The sequence below is a fragment of the Phytophthora ramorum genome, assembly GCF_020800215.1.
Source record: "Phytophthora ramorum isolate Pr-102 chromosome Unknown Phyram_PR-102_s0023, whole genome shotgun sequence".
Classification (NCBI taxonomy): Eukaryota; Oomycota; class Peronosporomycetes; order Peronosporales; family Peronosporaceae; genus Phytophthora; species Phytophthora ramorum.
The window spans coordinates 445,885-460,062 of record NW_027150669.1 but is presented as its reverse complement, the minus strand read 5'-3'; the positions used below and the strand labels follow the sequence as shown (position 1 = coordinate 460,062).

Genomic DNA, 14,178 nt, shown 5'->3' with positions numbered 1-14,178 from the left:
GTCAGCATGTCGCTTCAGCTGTAATATAAAGTTGAGTTCCTGTTTTCACCAACTAACCACCTTGACCGTACATGCATTCAAGCACCCGTGCTCTGTGACTCCTACAGTATGTAGTCGACTGGTGAATCACCACTGGTGATTGAGATGCGCTTGGACAACTGAAGTACACAAGGATTCGCATACGTGTTACCATTTGCGGCATCAAACAAATCGAAATGAAACATTCGTTTGTATATGAAAGTTACTATAATTTCAGATGCAATTCTTGGATACGCGGTCTACTATGGATCTATCGCTTCTGGTGGTTGATGTAGCGCAGAGAGATCAGCGCCAGCACGCGGAACACCACGATGCACCCGATGATCACGAAGAAGTAGGGCGTGATCGTGTCGTGCTCCATGCCGAAGTACTCCTCCGTGTACTCCTTGATCGTGATGTGGCCCACGGTCACTGGAGAGTCCGCCATGGGCTGACAGCCAATCTTCGAGCCCACGTTCGTGTACGCCTGCGTCTCCTCATCCCACGTCGGAAGCTCGTCGCAGTCCGAGAAGATGAGAGCCACCAGGATGGACACGGGGAAGCGCAGCGGAGAGATCTTGTACAACCACGTGTAGCCCGACGGGATGGCGTAGGCCGGAGGACTGAAGCCCATGAACGTCATGAAGATGGCGTTGAACAACAGGCCGATGATGGCCGCCACCTCCTCGGACGGCATCGCGTACGCGAACATCTGACCCATGTACACCTGCATCATGACGCTGAGAGAGATGGCCAGCCAGAAGACGAAGGCCACGCCCACATCCGTGAAGCCCACCATGGGGTAGAACACGACCGTGAAGAGAGCGCCCAGCACGAAGCAGTAGGGGATCTCAGCCAGCGTCGAGCCCACGAAGTACCAGAACGCGTTGTACGTCTGCGACGCGCGCTCGCGGTAGAACGAGGCGCGCTCGGAACACGTGAGCGGCAGCACACTCTGGAAGGCAGTCATCGACAGGAAGAGCGACGCCATGTACACCATACCCACGCCCGAGTTCAAGCCGGAGTACGACGCGTACTCGGCGTCGATGAACACGATGCCGAACAGCAGCGCCAGGAAGATGGCCAGGACCATACGCGTCAGGTTGTACGTCGGCGTGCGCCAGTACATCTGGAAGAAGCGGGTCACCACGAACTTCATCTGCGTGGCCGACGTGGCAGCGCGCTTCTTGGCGAACACCATCTCGGGGAGGTTGGGTGACGGCACCGTGACACCTTCCTTGGCCATCTCGGCGTCAAGCACCTGGCGGTACGAGCTCTGGTTGAAGCAGTCCACGAAGTTGGTTTGGTTGCCAGCTCCATTGCTCACACCAGCGCCAATGCACTCGAGCATCCACGTCGCCGGGTTGTAGCCCACTGGCAGCGGAGCCACGCCGGGGATCGCCTCGAAGTAGTCCACCAGGTTGCGGCAGTTCTTGCCCAGGTTGCCGTAGAACACCGTCTCACCACCGCGCTTCAGCAGCAAAAGGCTGTCGAACAGGTAGAACACCTCCGACGACGGCTGGTGGATCGTACAGATGATGGTACGGCCCGAATCCGCCACCTTGCGGACACCGTCCATGATCAGCTTGGCCGAGCGCGCGTCAAGGCCACTCGTGGGCTCATCCAGGAAAATCACACTCGGCTGGGCAGCAAGCTCCACACCGATCGTCAAACGCTTCATCTGCTCCACGGAGCTGCCACGAATGATCTGGTCCGCGATGTCCTGCAGGCCGAGCAGCTCAATGCACTCGTTCACCGAGTCGTACTTCTTGGCGTCCGGGATCGACGCGTCCTGGCGCAGGAACGAGCTGAAGGTCAAAGCCTCGCGAATGGTGGCCGCCTCCGAGTGCACGTCCATCTGCTCGCAGTAACCCGTGCAACGACGAATGGCCAGGTCGTTGGCCTCGTAGCCGTTCAACAGGATCTTGCCGGCGATCTTGCCACCAGTCTTACGGCCTGCGATCACATCCATGAGCGTCGTCTTACCAGCTCCAGACGAGCCCATGAGCGCGGTAATGGAGCCGGGGACAGCAAAACCGTTGATACCCTTGAGCAGGTCCAGCGACTCCTTCGGGTTGTGCGGGTCTGGCACGGAGTACCACAAGTCCTGGAACGCCACCGTCACCGGCACAAAGTTCTTCTCGCGCGTGTCCATCTCGACCACGTAGTCGTCCACCGTGGTGGTGCCGTTCTTCTTCTTGGGCGTCTCCAGCATCGTGTACGACTCGTCCTCGATCGTCTTCTCCGACACGTCCACATTCTCCGGCACTTCGTAGCGAATGAACTCCAGTGCCAGGAACGACAGGAACATGAAGATCACGTACATGGCCGCCGTGTAGATGACGCCGTACACGATCCACTCCTTCTCCGTGTCCATGCCGAACAGACCCAGGTAGTACTCGCCCATCGTGAGGCCGTTGTACTCCGTGCAGTAGTCCACGCCGTCGTACACACAAACGTCCATGGGACCCGAGCGGTACTGGTTGATGGCGAGCGCCTTGAGACTCCACGTCATGGGACTGATCCAGTGCGCCCAGATCAAGTAGTCCGGGATCTGACTCTTGGTCACGATGAAACCAGCGAAGATGACGAACACGAGCACCGAGACCATGCCCAGCGGCGTGGCGATGTCGCCGTTGCGGCCAATGGCCGACAGGAAGAAGAACCACATGCCCATGGCCAGGTTCGACAGCAGCAGGATGAGCTCGAAGATGAGGAACAGCTTCGCCTCCGCCACGAACCCGCAGATCCAGTACACCAGCGCACCAAAGATGAGCGTCTCCACAACTGCCAGCGGGATCTGGCTCACCGACGTGGCCAGCACGTACGATCCGGTGCGGAAGAAGTTGGCGCCGCGCTGCTTGTAGAACACGTCGCGCTCCGCGATGTACGTCGGGATCTGCGACGACTGACCCATGGACAGGAACATGACCGTGGAGAAGATGACACCCATGACCACGGACACCTGCGTCGGGTCGAAGTCGTAGAAGACGGTGCAGAAGAGCAGGCCCATGATGAAGATCATCATGAGGCGGCCGAAGATGAAGGGCTTGTTGCGGTACGTCACCATGAGCTGACGGCGCAGCAGCGTCAACGTGCTCTCCACGAACGACTGGTGGAACGCCGGCATCGGCTCGATGACCTCCGCCACGTTGCGCAGCAGGTCCTCGTCGTGCGGAGCCTCGAGGTCGTTGAGCATCTCCCGGTGGATGTTGGATCGCCGGAAGGACTCGGCGAACTCTCCGGCGCTGCGAGGCTGCTTGGTGTGGTAGTTCTGCACCTGGTAGCGGTACTGCTCCTGCGTGCCCAAATCCAACAGGTAGTCGGCGATGTCGCGCTCAGGCGGACACGAGAAGCCCAGGCCGTCGAAGTAGTCCCCCACGCGGCTGCACGGGCCGTGATACATCACCTGGCCCTCGTTCAGGATCATGACGTCGTCGAACAGAGCGAACACCTCCGGGGACGGCTGCAGCAGCGCGACCACCACCGTCTTGCGGAGCGTGTGCGCCACACTGCGCTGCGTGTTGATGATGTCGTACGTGGCCGCACTGTCGAGACCCGTACTGATCTCGTCCATGAGCGTCACGTGCTTGGTGCCGAACTCCATCTCGCCGGTGGTCACGCGCTTGCGTTCGCCGCCAGACACACCTCGAGTCATGGCGTCGCCCACGATGGTGTTCTGGCAGTTCTGCAGTCCGAGCTGCTGGATGATCACCTCCGGGTAGTGCGAGAACATGGCCTTGGCCGCCTCCAGCGCCTCCAGGTTCTCTTGCGCCGACCCCTTGGACAGCATCTCCTCGCCGCGCTTGGACAGCTCGCCGCCGCAGAACTTGTGCGCGAACTCGAGCGTCTCCTTGACGGTGAGCATGGGGAAGTGCTTGTCGCGCTGGTTCACGTACGCCACAAACTGCGGCAGGCGCTTGACGATCTGCTCGCGTTGGATGTTGTTGAAGGTGATGTCGCCCTCCACGGTGATGTTCTTCTCAATGGGGAAGCGGCCGCTCAGCATCTTGAGCAGCGACGACTTGCCCGATCCGGGCTGACCCAGCAGCAGCGTGATCTTGCCGGGCGCGAACATGCCGCTCACGTCCTTGAGGATCTCCTTGCGCACGACGCGCTTCTTGGGCCCCACGAACGCCTTCTTCATGGTGTTGGGGATGGTCGGCAGCTCGTGCTTGACGCCCGGGTCGTCCACCACGACGATGTCGGCCGTGACGGACAAGTTGCTGAAGCGGACGTCCATCTGCGGCATGGCGCGGCCCAGGGAGGCCCCGATCTTGGCAGCCATGTACTGGTGCAGGACCTGCGGGCCCTCGGCCATGAGGGCCTGGCCCGACTCGAGGCCGAGCTTCTTGGCTGTAGTCGGCGACGGTTGTGTGGAGACTTCCATGCTGGCTGCTAGGCTGCTTGAGGGCAGAGCAGGAAAATGGAGAATGAGGTTGGACGTAGCGGTCCCATTGCTATCAAACGAGGGGTGGACGAACAGACACAGCGAGCGAGCGCTGCATTGTTGACTTTCGAAGTGCGGAGAGTAAACGGTGCGTTGTTTGAGCAGGTTGAAGCGACCGCAATCACGCGCGGAATGGGTCTACCGCACTGCTGGGGAGTTGTGGATCTGCGCCTACCGCATTGACGATTGTGGCGGTTATGTGTGGAATGAATAGTTTGGATGCGGTGATGGAACTTCAGTTTCCAGCGATTCTGTGTTCGACGCTGGATGTGGCATGGTGAGACCCTTTGCCACAAATGAGGTCGAGGTGCCATCATCCCGATAGGGGAAGGGCTTACGCTCTTTCTCCGGGTCCGAAAATAGTGCCGTCATCTAAATATCGCATCTCGACCTGGGATTGGCTGCCCAACTGGCGCTAGCCTTACGACCACTTTGCACGCTTAATTTTGGATCGATCTCCGGGCAATCCAAGCAAAGTTCTCGTTCGCAATGTCCATCGCCAAATGCCGGTTTACATTATTATGATAATAGTGCAATGCCTGTCGGTTGATGATGGTAGCCACGCGGAGAGGCGAGGTGAGGGCGGCCAACTCAAAAAGCGTACCGGTACACATGCGCACGTCACGAAAGGAGCAAGTCACCGCGATTTGCCGATTATGGCCAGCACCATATTAGCGCCGCTCGCAAATCATGCTGCAGGAACTGCAATTTTCGCCGGCCAGCGCAATTAAGAGGGCGGTGAATACCAGAGACTATGCACACCGCACGTACGCCTGTTGGCCCAAACACAACAATAGCGAGGTTTCCATCGACCGTCGCTCAAGCTTTCATCGCGGTGCCGTGATGATGGCAGGGACAGTGATCAGATGGGTAGTCTCTGATGGTTCGCCGCAATCGCAAAAGGTGAAGCCCCGATCGCTGGATCTTCAGAGTCTGAAGTCCTGTCTGAGGTTCAGACTTCCCGGACGGAGCGAGGCCCGATCCTACGATGCACTGTCGAAAGCGAAGTTCAGCCCGATGAATCCAAGGCATCAACACGGTCATGCCAACGCGAGGGCAGCAAGGCCCGACAGCCCCCGTTTAACTCTTGACGAGCCGGACTGAATCTACATGTAGAAGGGTGCCCTGTCCGGAGCACATGCAGCTTCATCGGCCAGCTTTCTCTGAGCGTGTCGCACTTGGTTACTGTCAACCAGAGGTCGCAAACGCGTGTCCGTACCCGGCCGCGGCTTCGGGCTGTTAATTTATGGATGACCGTGGCCACCCCTCGAACAACCGTGGGTATCCGGAAAATTAGATTCGGTTAACCGTAAACCCAGTGTGTATATTCCTATTATCGAGCTACAACACGTGGTTGGTTGACAGTAGTGTCAACCAACCTAAAATACACATTGGAATCTAGGAACCAAAAACAAAATGTGTATTTGTGAGGATACATGGAAAGTAAACATGCCTGGTCGAAGCTACTTAAGTCAGTAGTAGTAGCTCGGTCGAGTCCAGAATTGCAAGACGCCTACCGCTTCTGGTGGTTGACGTAGCGCAGCGCGATCAGCCCGAGGATGCGGAACAGAATAATGCAGCCGATCACCACGAAAAAGTAGCGCGTGATATTGTCGTGCTCAAAGCCAAAGTACTGTTCCGTGTACTCCTTGATGGTAATGTGACCGACAGTCGCAGGTGAGTCCGCCATGGGCTGGCAACCGAGCTGAGAGCCAACGTTCTCGTACGACTGGGTCGTTTCATTCCAAGTCGGCAGCTCGTCACAGTCGGCGAACACCAGAGCCTCCATGATCGAGAGAGGGAAGCGTAGAGGAGAAATCTTGTACAGCCACGTGTAACCCGACGGAATGGAGTAGGCCGGGGGGCTGAACCCCATGAACATCATGAAGATAGCGTTGAACATCAGTCCGATGATAGCCGCCACCTCTTCAGTCGGCATCGCGTACGCGAACATCATCCCCATGTAGACTTGCATCAGAACCATGAGTGAAATGGCCAACCAAAAGAGCACACCATTACCAAAACCCGAGAAGCCCACGAACGGGTAATACACGACCGTGAAGAGGGCACCACTGATGAAGCAGTACGGGATTTCCGCCAGCGTTGACCCCACGAAGTACCACAGTGCGTTGTACGTCTGCGCCGCACGCTCCCGGTAGAAGGAGGCGCGTTCGGAACAGGCCAGGGGGAGAACACTCTGAAACGTCATCATGGCCTGGAAGAGCGCGGCAACGAAGACCATGCCGACACCCGAGTTGAGTCCGGAGTAGGACGCGTAGTCAACGTCGACGAAAATCAAGCCGAACATCATCGCGAGGAAGATCGCGAGATACATGCGTGTAAGCGTGTAGCTGGGCGTGCGCCAGTACATCAGAATGAAGCGCCACACCACGAACTTCATCTGCGTCTTCGAGTCCGCGGCTCGCTTCTCAGCATATACCATCTCCGGAAGATCCGGCGACGGAACAGTAATACCTTCCTTGGCCATGTTCGTTTCCAAGACGCGGTTCAGCGGGCTGCTCGTGAAACAACGCACAAAGTCCGTGTCGTCAGCCGCCGAGTTGCCCACACCAGCGCCAATGCACTCGAGCATCCAAGTTGCCGGGTTGTAGCCCACTGGCAGCGGAGCCACGCCGGGGATCGCCTCGAAGTAGTCCACCAGGTTGCGGCAGTTCTTGCCCAGGTTGCCGTAGAACACCGTCTCACCACCGCGCTTCAGCAGCAAAAGACTGTCGAACAGGTAGAACACCTCCGACGACGGCTGGTGGATCGTACAGATGATGGTACGGCCAGAGTCGGCCACCTTACGGACACCGTCCATGATCAGCTTGGCCGAGCGTGCGTCAAGGCCACTCGTGGGCTCATCCAGGAAAATCACACTCGGCTGGGCAGCGAGCTCCACACCGATCGTCAAACGCTTCATCTGCTCCACGGAGCTGCCGCGGATGATCTGGTCCGCAATGTCCTCCAAGCCAAGCAGCTCAATGCACTCGTTCACCGAGTCGTACTTCTTGGCGTCCGGGATCGACGCGTCCTGGCGCAGGAACGAACTGAAGGTCAAAGCCTCGCGAATGGTGGCCGCCTCCGAGTGCACGTCCATCTGCTCGCAGTATCCCGTGCAACGACGAATGGCCAGGTCGTTGGCCTCGTAGCCGTTCAACAGGATCTTGCCGGTGATTTTGCCCGAGGTTTTGCGTCCTGCAATCACGTCCATCAAAGTCGTTTTACCTGCGCCAGAAGAGCCCATGAGCGCGGTAATGGAGCCGGGGACAGCAAAACCGTTGATACCCTTGAGCAGCTCAAGTTGATCCTTCGGGTTCTGCGGGTTTGGTACGAAGTAGTGCAGGTCTTGGAAGGCCATCGTCACCGGGGTGAAGTTCTTCTCACGGGTGTCCAGCTGCACAACGTAGTCACTCGATGAACTGGGCGATCCTTTGTTCTTGGGCGTTGCTAGCAAAGCGTACGACTCGTCCTCAATCGGCTTTTCCGACACGTCCACGTTCTCAGGAGCTTCGTAGCGGAGATATTCAAGTCCCAGGAAAGACATGACCATGAAAAGGAAGTAGCTCGCAACTATGTAGATGATACCGTACGTGATCCATGACTTCTCGGTCTCGATGCCGAATAGGTCCAGGTAGTACACGCCCATTGTCATTCCGTAGTCTGTGCAGTAATCCACGCCGTCGTACACACAGACATCCATGCTGTCTGAGCGGTACTGGTTGATGGACAGTGCTCTGATACTCCAAGTCATGGGACTGATCCAGTGTGCCCAGATGAGGTAGTCTGGAATCTGGCTCTTGGTCACGATGAAGCCCGCGAAGATGATGAACACAAGGACGGACACCATACCCAAGGGAGTGACGATGTTTTCGTTTGGCCCAACTGAGCTCAGGAAGAAGAACCACATACCCATGGCCAGGTTAATCACAAAGAGCACGAACTCGAAGATGACGAACAGCTGAAACTCGGCCTCGAACCCGCACAACCAATAGACGAGTGCGCCGAAGATGATTGTCTCGACTAGCGCCAAGGGGATTTGGCTCGCCGACGTGGCCAGCACGTATGACGCCGTCCGGAAGAAGTTAGCACCGCGTTGCTTGTAGAAAACCTCACGCTCCGCCATGTAGGTCGCGATTTGCGAGGACTGACCCATAGACAAGAACATGACCGAGGAGAAGACGACACCCAGCACAACCGACACCTGGGTCGGGTCGAAGTCGTAGAAGACCGTGCAGAAGAGCAACCCCATCACGGCGATCATCAGCACGCGTCCAAAGATGAAAGGCTTGTTGCGGTACGTGATTGTGAGCTGACGTCTCAGCAGTGTCATTGTGCTGTCAACGAACGACTGACTGAACATGGGCATCGGCTTCATATTCTGCTCAACGCTCTTCAGCAACTCGGGGTCGTACGGAGCCTCCAGCGCATACATCGACTCCATGTAAATGTGCGACTCGCGGAAGGCATCCGCGAATTCACTGGCACGGCGTGGCTGCTTCGCTGAATGTTGGACTTGGTACTGGTACTGCTCCTGCGTGCCCAAATCCAACAAGTAGTCGGCGATGTCACGTTGGGGAGGACACTGGAAACCAAGGGACTCGAAGTACCCTACCACCTGGTTGCACGGCCCGTGATACATCAACTGACCTTCGTTCAGGATCATGACGTCGTCGAACAGAGCAAACACCTCCGGGGACGGCTGCAGCAAGGCGATAACTACCGTCTTGCGGAGTTTGTGTGCCACACTGCGCTGCGTGTTGATGATGTCGTACGTGGCCGCACTGTCGAGACCCGTACTGATCTCGTCCATGAGCGTCACGTACTTGGTGCCGAACTCCATCTCGCCGGTGGTCACGCGCTTGCGTTCGCCGCCAGACACACCACGAGTCATGGCGTCGCCCACGATGGTGTCCTGGCAGTTCTGCAGTCCGAGCTGCTGGATGATCACCTCCGGGTAGTGCGAGAACATGGCGTTCGCTGCTCGTAGAGCCTCTTCGTTTTCCTCAGCGGTGCCCTGGGAGAGCATCTTTTTGCCGTGCTCCGACAACTTAGCGCCGCAGAATTCGTGGGCGTATTGAAGCGTCTCCTTCGCCGTCAGCACGGGGTAGTGCTTGTCGCGCTGGTTCACGTACGCCACGAACTGTGGTAGCGTTTTGATGATCTGTTCCCGCGGCACGTTGTTGAACGAAATGTCGCCTTCTACCGTGATGTTCTTGCCCATGGGGAACCGAGCACTCAGCATCTTCAGTAGAGCCGACTTGCCGGATCCTGGCTGGCCGAGCAGGAGCGTGATCTTGCCGGGTGAGAACACACCGCTGACATCCTTGAGGATCTCCTTGCGCACGACGCGTTTCTTGGGGCTTATGAAAGTCTTCTTCAAGGTGTTGGGAATGGTCGGCAGTTCGTATTTGCTGTCATCGTCCACCACCACAACGTCCGCAGTGACCGACAAGTTGCTGAAGCGGACGTCCATCTGCGGCATGGCCGAGCCCAAGGCCTTCCCGATCTTGTCGGCGATGTGTTCGTGCAGAACCTGCGGGCCCTCGGCCATCAACGCCGCCCCGGACTCGTACCCGAGCTTCTTCCGGGTGGCCGGAGACTCCGGGATCGTGTTGTCCATCCTTCCTGGTCGTTTCTTGGTCGGCTTGTGGGCTTGACAGGAACTTCGAGAGTGAACAACTTGCTGCAGTGAAATGGTGGGCCGGTAGAATGAGATGACGGCGGAGTTGATAGGATGGCGTCAACCAAAGGTGCAGTCGAGCTTTCGTTGCAGAGGTGATGCCCACTGCAGCTTCATGCGCAGCTCGGAAGGGCAGGTTACCCGATCCCGAATAATGTGTTGCTTCAAGCTGCAATTGGCCGATCCGGCCGAGATTACTTCAAGGTCGGTGGCAAATCGTCCATGAGGCAGCTCCACCCAAATTGGCATCGACAATACGATGACGGCACACCAGGCTGTCCTACGATCTGCCATCCAAGTGAAACTTCATGGCATGCATTACCGGTAAGTACAGTACTGTAGTTTGAAGAAGGAAAGCGTTCAACTTCGACAAGTTTTTCGTCATGCTAGGCTAGGAATGGACGTGCAGCCGCGTGTAGCGCCGTGACGATCGGGGATTCAAACCGAGTTCCTGGCAGCCGCGCTTCTTGTCCTGATGCGAACTGCGACAGATTCACGTGGCATAACCAGCTTAGCGACTTTTCCAATCTTGGGCGACAACATCGAGACGTGTGTGTGTTAAATGTCGTTGCACCATTCGACCACTGAGCACAATCATCTGAGATGGACGTGCTGGGCCGCAAAAGCCATAAACTTGCTGTCGGTGAGGTGAAAAGAGTTCACTGCTGGCAGCTTTCAAGAATCCAGTATTTGGTCTGCCATCATCAACAGTTAGTTAAGTGAAAGCTCGAATGCAAAGTAGCAGCCCACTTCTTCTTTGACAAGTACGTTTATTGAGTGCAGTATCGCGTTTGCTCTATCTCTTCTGGTGGTTGACGTAACGCAGTGCCAGAAGTCCCATGATACGGAAGCCGATGATCCAGGCGATGACGATGCCGAAGTTCATCCAAATCTCGTCGTGCTTCATGCCGAAATACTCCTCCGTGTACTCCTTCAGCGTGATGTGGCCGACCGTGACTGGTGAATCCTGCATTGGCTGACAGCCAAGCTGCGAGCCCACGTTAACATACGCCTGCGTGGATTCGTCCCAGGTTGGCAACTCGTCACACTCGGCGAAAACCAGACTAACGAGAACGCTCAGCGAGAAACGGTGCGGAACGATCGTGTACAGCCACTTGTAGCCGGACGGGATGGCGTAGGCCGGAGGAGAGAAGCCCATGAACAAGAAGCAGATGCTGTTAATGAGCACACCGATGATCGACGCGACCTCCTCACTGGGCAGCGCGTACGAGAAGAACTGGCCGAAGTACGTCTGCATCGTGATGAGCAGCGACAAGTTGATCCAGAAGATGACGCCGTTCGCGAAGCCAGAGAACCCCACGAACGGGAAGTAGATGACCGTGAAGACCAGCGCCTGGACGAAGCAGTACGGGAGTTCCACGAGCGTCGAGCCGACGAAGTACCAGAAGGCGTTGTACGTCTGGGAAGCGCGCTCGCGGTAGAACGACGCACGTTCCTCAGACGCGAGCGGCAAGACACTCTGGAATGAAACCATGGCGTTGAACAGCGAAGCCATGAACACCATGCCCACGCCCGAGTTCAAGCCAGTGTACGAGGCGTAGTCAACGCCCACGAAGATCACGCCGAAGAGCACCGACAGGAACACCGAGATCACCATGCGAGTCAAGTTGTAGGACGGAGTGCGCCAGTACATGTCGTAGAAGCGCTGAACCAGGAACTTCATCTGCGTGGCCGAGCTGGCCGCACGCTTCTGATCAAAGATCAACTCCGGGTATTCGGGTGACGGCGTCGTCACTCCTTCCTTCGCCAGGCCGGACTGAAGCTTCGCGCAGTACGGGCTGTTTTTGAAGTAGCTCACGAAGTCCATGTTATCTGCCGACGAGTTGCTCACACCAGCGCCAATGCACTCGAGCATCCACGTTGCCGGGTTGTAGCCCACCGGAAGAGAGGCCACACCGGGGATCGCCTCGAAGTAGTCCACCAGGTTGCGGCAGTTCTCACCCAAGTCACCGTAGAACACCGTCTCGCCACCGCGCTTCAGCAGCAAAAGACTGTCGAACAGGTAGAACACTTCAGCCGACGGCTGGTGGATCGTACAGATGATGGTACGGCCAGAGTCGGCCACCTTACGGACACCGTCCATGATCAGCTTGGCCGAGCGTGCGTCAAGGCCACTCGTGGGCTCATCCAGGAAAATCACACTTGGCTGGGCAGCAAGCTCCACACCGATCGTCAAACGCTTCATCTGCTCCACGGAGCTGCCGCGGATGATCTGGTCGGCGATGTCCTCCAAGCCAAGCAGCTCAATGCACTCGTTCACCGAGTCGATCTTCTTGGCGTCCGAGATCGACGCGTCCTGGCGCAGGAACGAGCTGAAGGTCAAAGCCTCGCGAATGGTGGCCGCCTCCGAGTGCACGTCCATCTGCTCGCAGTATCCCGTACAACGTCGGATGGACAAGTCGGTCGCCTCGTAGCCGTTCAACAGGATCTTGCCGGTGATCTTGCCCGAAGTTTTGCGACCAGCGATCACATCCATGAGCGTCGTCTTGCCTGCACCCGAAGAGCCCATGAGAGCCGTCACGGAGCCCGGAAGGGCGTATCCGTCGATGCCCTTGAGCAGCTCGAGCGTCTCCTTGGGGTTCTTGGGGTTCGGCACGTAGTAGTGCAGGTCTTGGAAGGCCACCGTCACGGGCACAAAGTTCTTCTCGTGCGTGTGCGGCAGATCGAGAACGACCTCGTCGGCCAGCGAGTTCTTCTTGTTCTTTGGCGTCTCCAGCAGCGCGTACGTCTCGTCCTCAGCCGGGCCCTCAGAAACGTCCACGTTCTCCGGAGTTTCGTAGCGAATGTACTCGAGTGCGAAGAAAGACAAGACCATGAAGACCACGTACACTACGACCGCATAGATGACGCCGTAGCCGACCCAAGCCGTGTCCGTCTGGATGTCAAACATCTGCAGGTAGTACTCGCCCATCGTGAGTCCGTTGTACTCTGCGCAGTAGTCAATTCCGCCGTAGACGCACACGTTGAAGCTCGCAGCACGGTACTGGTTGACCGACAGAGCGCGCAGAGCCCACGACATGGGACTGATCCAGTGCAGCCAGATCAACCAGTCGGGAATCGTGCCGGCCGTCACAATGAACCCAGCGAAGATGACCATCACCAGAATGAACACCTGGCTGACGGGGGACGCGATGTTGCCGTTCGGACACACAGCCGACAGGAAGAAGAACCACATCCCCATGGCGAGGTTCATCACGAGCAGAATGACCAGGAAGATGATGAACCGCCAGAAGTCTGCTTCGAAACCACAGATCCAGTACACGAGCGCGCCGAAGATGAGAGTTTCGGCGACGGCTAACGGGATCTGACCCACGGACTGAGCCAGCACGTACGACGCAGTTCGGTAGAAGTTGGCACCGCGCTGCTTGTAGAAAATGTCACGCTCAGCGAGGTACGTGGGTACCTGGGACGACTGGCCCATGGACAGGAACATGATTGACGAGAAGATAACCCCCATGACCACCGAGACCTGCGTCGGATCGAATTTGTAGAACGTCGAGCAGTACAGCAGCCCCATGACGCCGATCATGAGCAATCGACCGAACACGAAGGGCTTGTTCCGGTACGTGATCATGAGCTGGCGACGGAACAGCGTCATGGTGCTCTCCAAGAACCCTTGGTGGAACTCCGGCGTGGGGTTCATGTGTTTCTCGATGGTAGCGAGCAGCTTCGGTTCGTGAGGAGTCTCGAGTGCCTGGAGCATGTTCATGTGGATGTCCGACTGCTTGAAAGTGTCAGCGAACTCCTTGGGCGAGCGCGGGTGGCCACCACGCGGAGCTTCGCGCGTCTGATAGCGGTACTGCTCCTGCGTGCCCAAGTCCAGCAGGTAGTCGGCGATATCCCGGCCGACGGGACACGCAAAGCCCAGGCCGTCGAAGTAGCCCTGGACGCGGTCGCACGGGCCATGGTACATGAGCTCACCGTCGTTCAGGATCATGACGTCGTCGAACAGTGCAAACACCTCCGGCGACGGCTGCAGCAGCGCGATCACAATATTCTTGTGAAG

General features: G+C 57.4%; 1 protein-coding gene across 1 annotated transcript; it reads right to left on the bottom strand.

Moving 5' to 3' along the window:
• Positions 1-289: 289 nt before the first annotated feature.
• Positions 290-4,408, bottom strand: KRP23_14924 (ABC transporter G family member 36; the record flags this gene model as incomplete). Its single annotated transcript, XM_067885804.1, has 1 exon — positions 290-4,408. The coding sequence occupies one exon, from the start codon at positions 4,406-4,408 to the stop codon at positions 290-292; it is 4,119 nt and encodes a 1,372-aa protein (XP_067737080.1).
• Positions 4,409-14,178: the final 9,770 nt, after the last annotated feature.